The sequence below is a fragment of the Saccostrea echinata genome, unplaced genomic scaffold (assembly GCF_033153115.1).
Source record: "Saccostrea echinata isolate AGI-Se365-2 ecotype Australia unplaced genomic scaffold, CSIRO_AGI_Sech_v1 ptg000040l, whole genome shotgun sequence".
Classification (NCBI taxonomy): Eukaryota; Metazoa; Mollusca; class Bivalvia; order Ostreida; family Ostreidae; genus Saccostrea; species Saccostrea echinata.
Window position 1 is genome coordinate 122,217 of NW_026889789.1, and position 1,133 is coordinate 123,349.

The 1,133-nt window shown below is 35.4% G+C and overlaps 1 protein-coding gene across 1 annotated transcript; it reads left to right on the forward strand.

Annotated features, from left to right (window-relative positions):
- The first annotated feature begins 216 nt into the window (after window positions 1-216).
- Window positions 217-924, forward strand: LOC133200650 (P2X purinoceptor 7-like). The gene is made up of 3 exons (XM_061336428.1): window positions 217-311; window positions 453-674; window positions 765-924. The coding sequence occupies exons 2-3, from the start codon at window positions 478-480 to the stop codon at window positions 922-924; spliced, it is 357 nt and encodes a 118-aa protein (XP_061192412.1). The 5' UTR covers window positions 217-311; window positions 453-477.
- Window positions 925-1,133: the final 209 nt, after the last annotated feature.

Genomic DNA, 1,133 nt, shown 5'->3' on the forward strand with positions numbered 1-1,133 from the left:
CTTCTTCCGGTTTAAATGTTTACAATATCTGTGACGTCACACGTGGGTCTTGCGGAATCCCATGTGCTCTAAAGAAACGGCTGAAGTATCTGTCAACCCTGAAAATGAATCTCCGTTGGAAAGTTCTGAAGATGAGCAAACGCTAGATTTGTCCTGTGGATCATCTAGTTTTGACGAAAGTTTACTGGCGAAGTCTATGACATCATCGCTCCATTCCGATTTGAGCCATACGAAAGTGGGTCAAATGAATCAGACTCTGCTGACTCGGATGATCAAGAAAATATAAACAGCCGCTTACAAAACACTGATTGGTAATTTTTTTAACATTAACCTTGATTTATTAAAAAAAACATATATAAAAAATCTGTTATTGAAATTAATTATTTACTGTAATATACTCCGCAGACACAAAATTATAAATTAACCTACTCTTTAAATTGTTTTATAATTAGGTGCACTTGTGGGAATTGCATACCAATGCCAACCGCAACGAAATCACTATGTTGTCACGAAGTAGAGAAAATACACTACCCATTTGCAGACTTAAATTCAGAGGTCCATTGTATAACGGGCCATCCTGGTTTTCAACCAGCATGTTTAAATACATATTTTCTACAGATAGCATACTATCAGTACAAACAACAGTACAGGGAAGACATTGAAGACTCTTCTGAGTATGTTTATTATTTAGTTTAGTGTATTGCACATTTTTTATTGTTGTATTTTTTTGTTATATACATCACTACATTGGACATTTATTTTAGGAAGTACAGATACACAGCATATCGCCAACTGGCTGGATGGGCTTGGGGATATCTTGGAAGGAAAATAAGGGTTCCACTACCATCATGTGCAGTGAATCTTATACGGAACACGTTTCCAAGTGAATCCGGGCATTACACAGGATTTAAACTGGCTAATTAAAATATATTCAAAACTCAGGCAAATATTACAAATATTTGGATTCACCATTCTTGAAAAATAAAGTCAGTTAACATTATTTACAGCCAACATTTTAACTACATTCAGAAGACTCGCATTCATCATTTTCATGTGCTCTGTTAGTATATCTCGACATTTTTTCCTGTATGGCTCGTGTCTTCTCTGGTCTTTCAAATGAACTACAAAGTGGA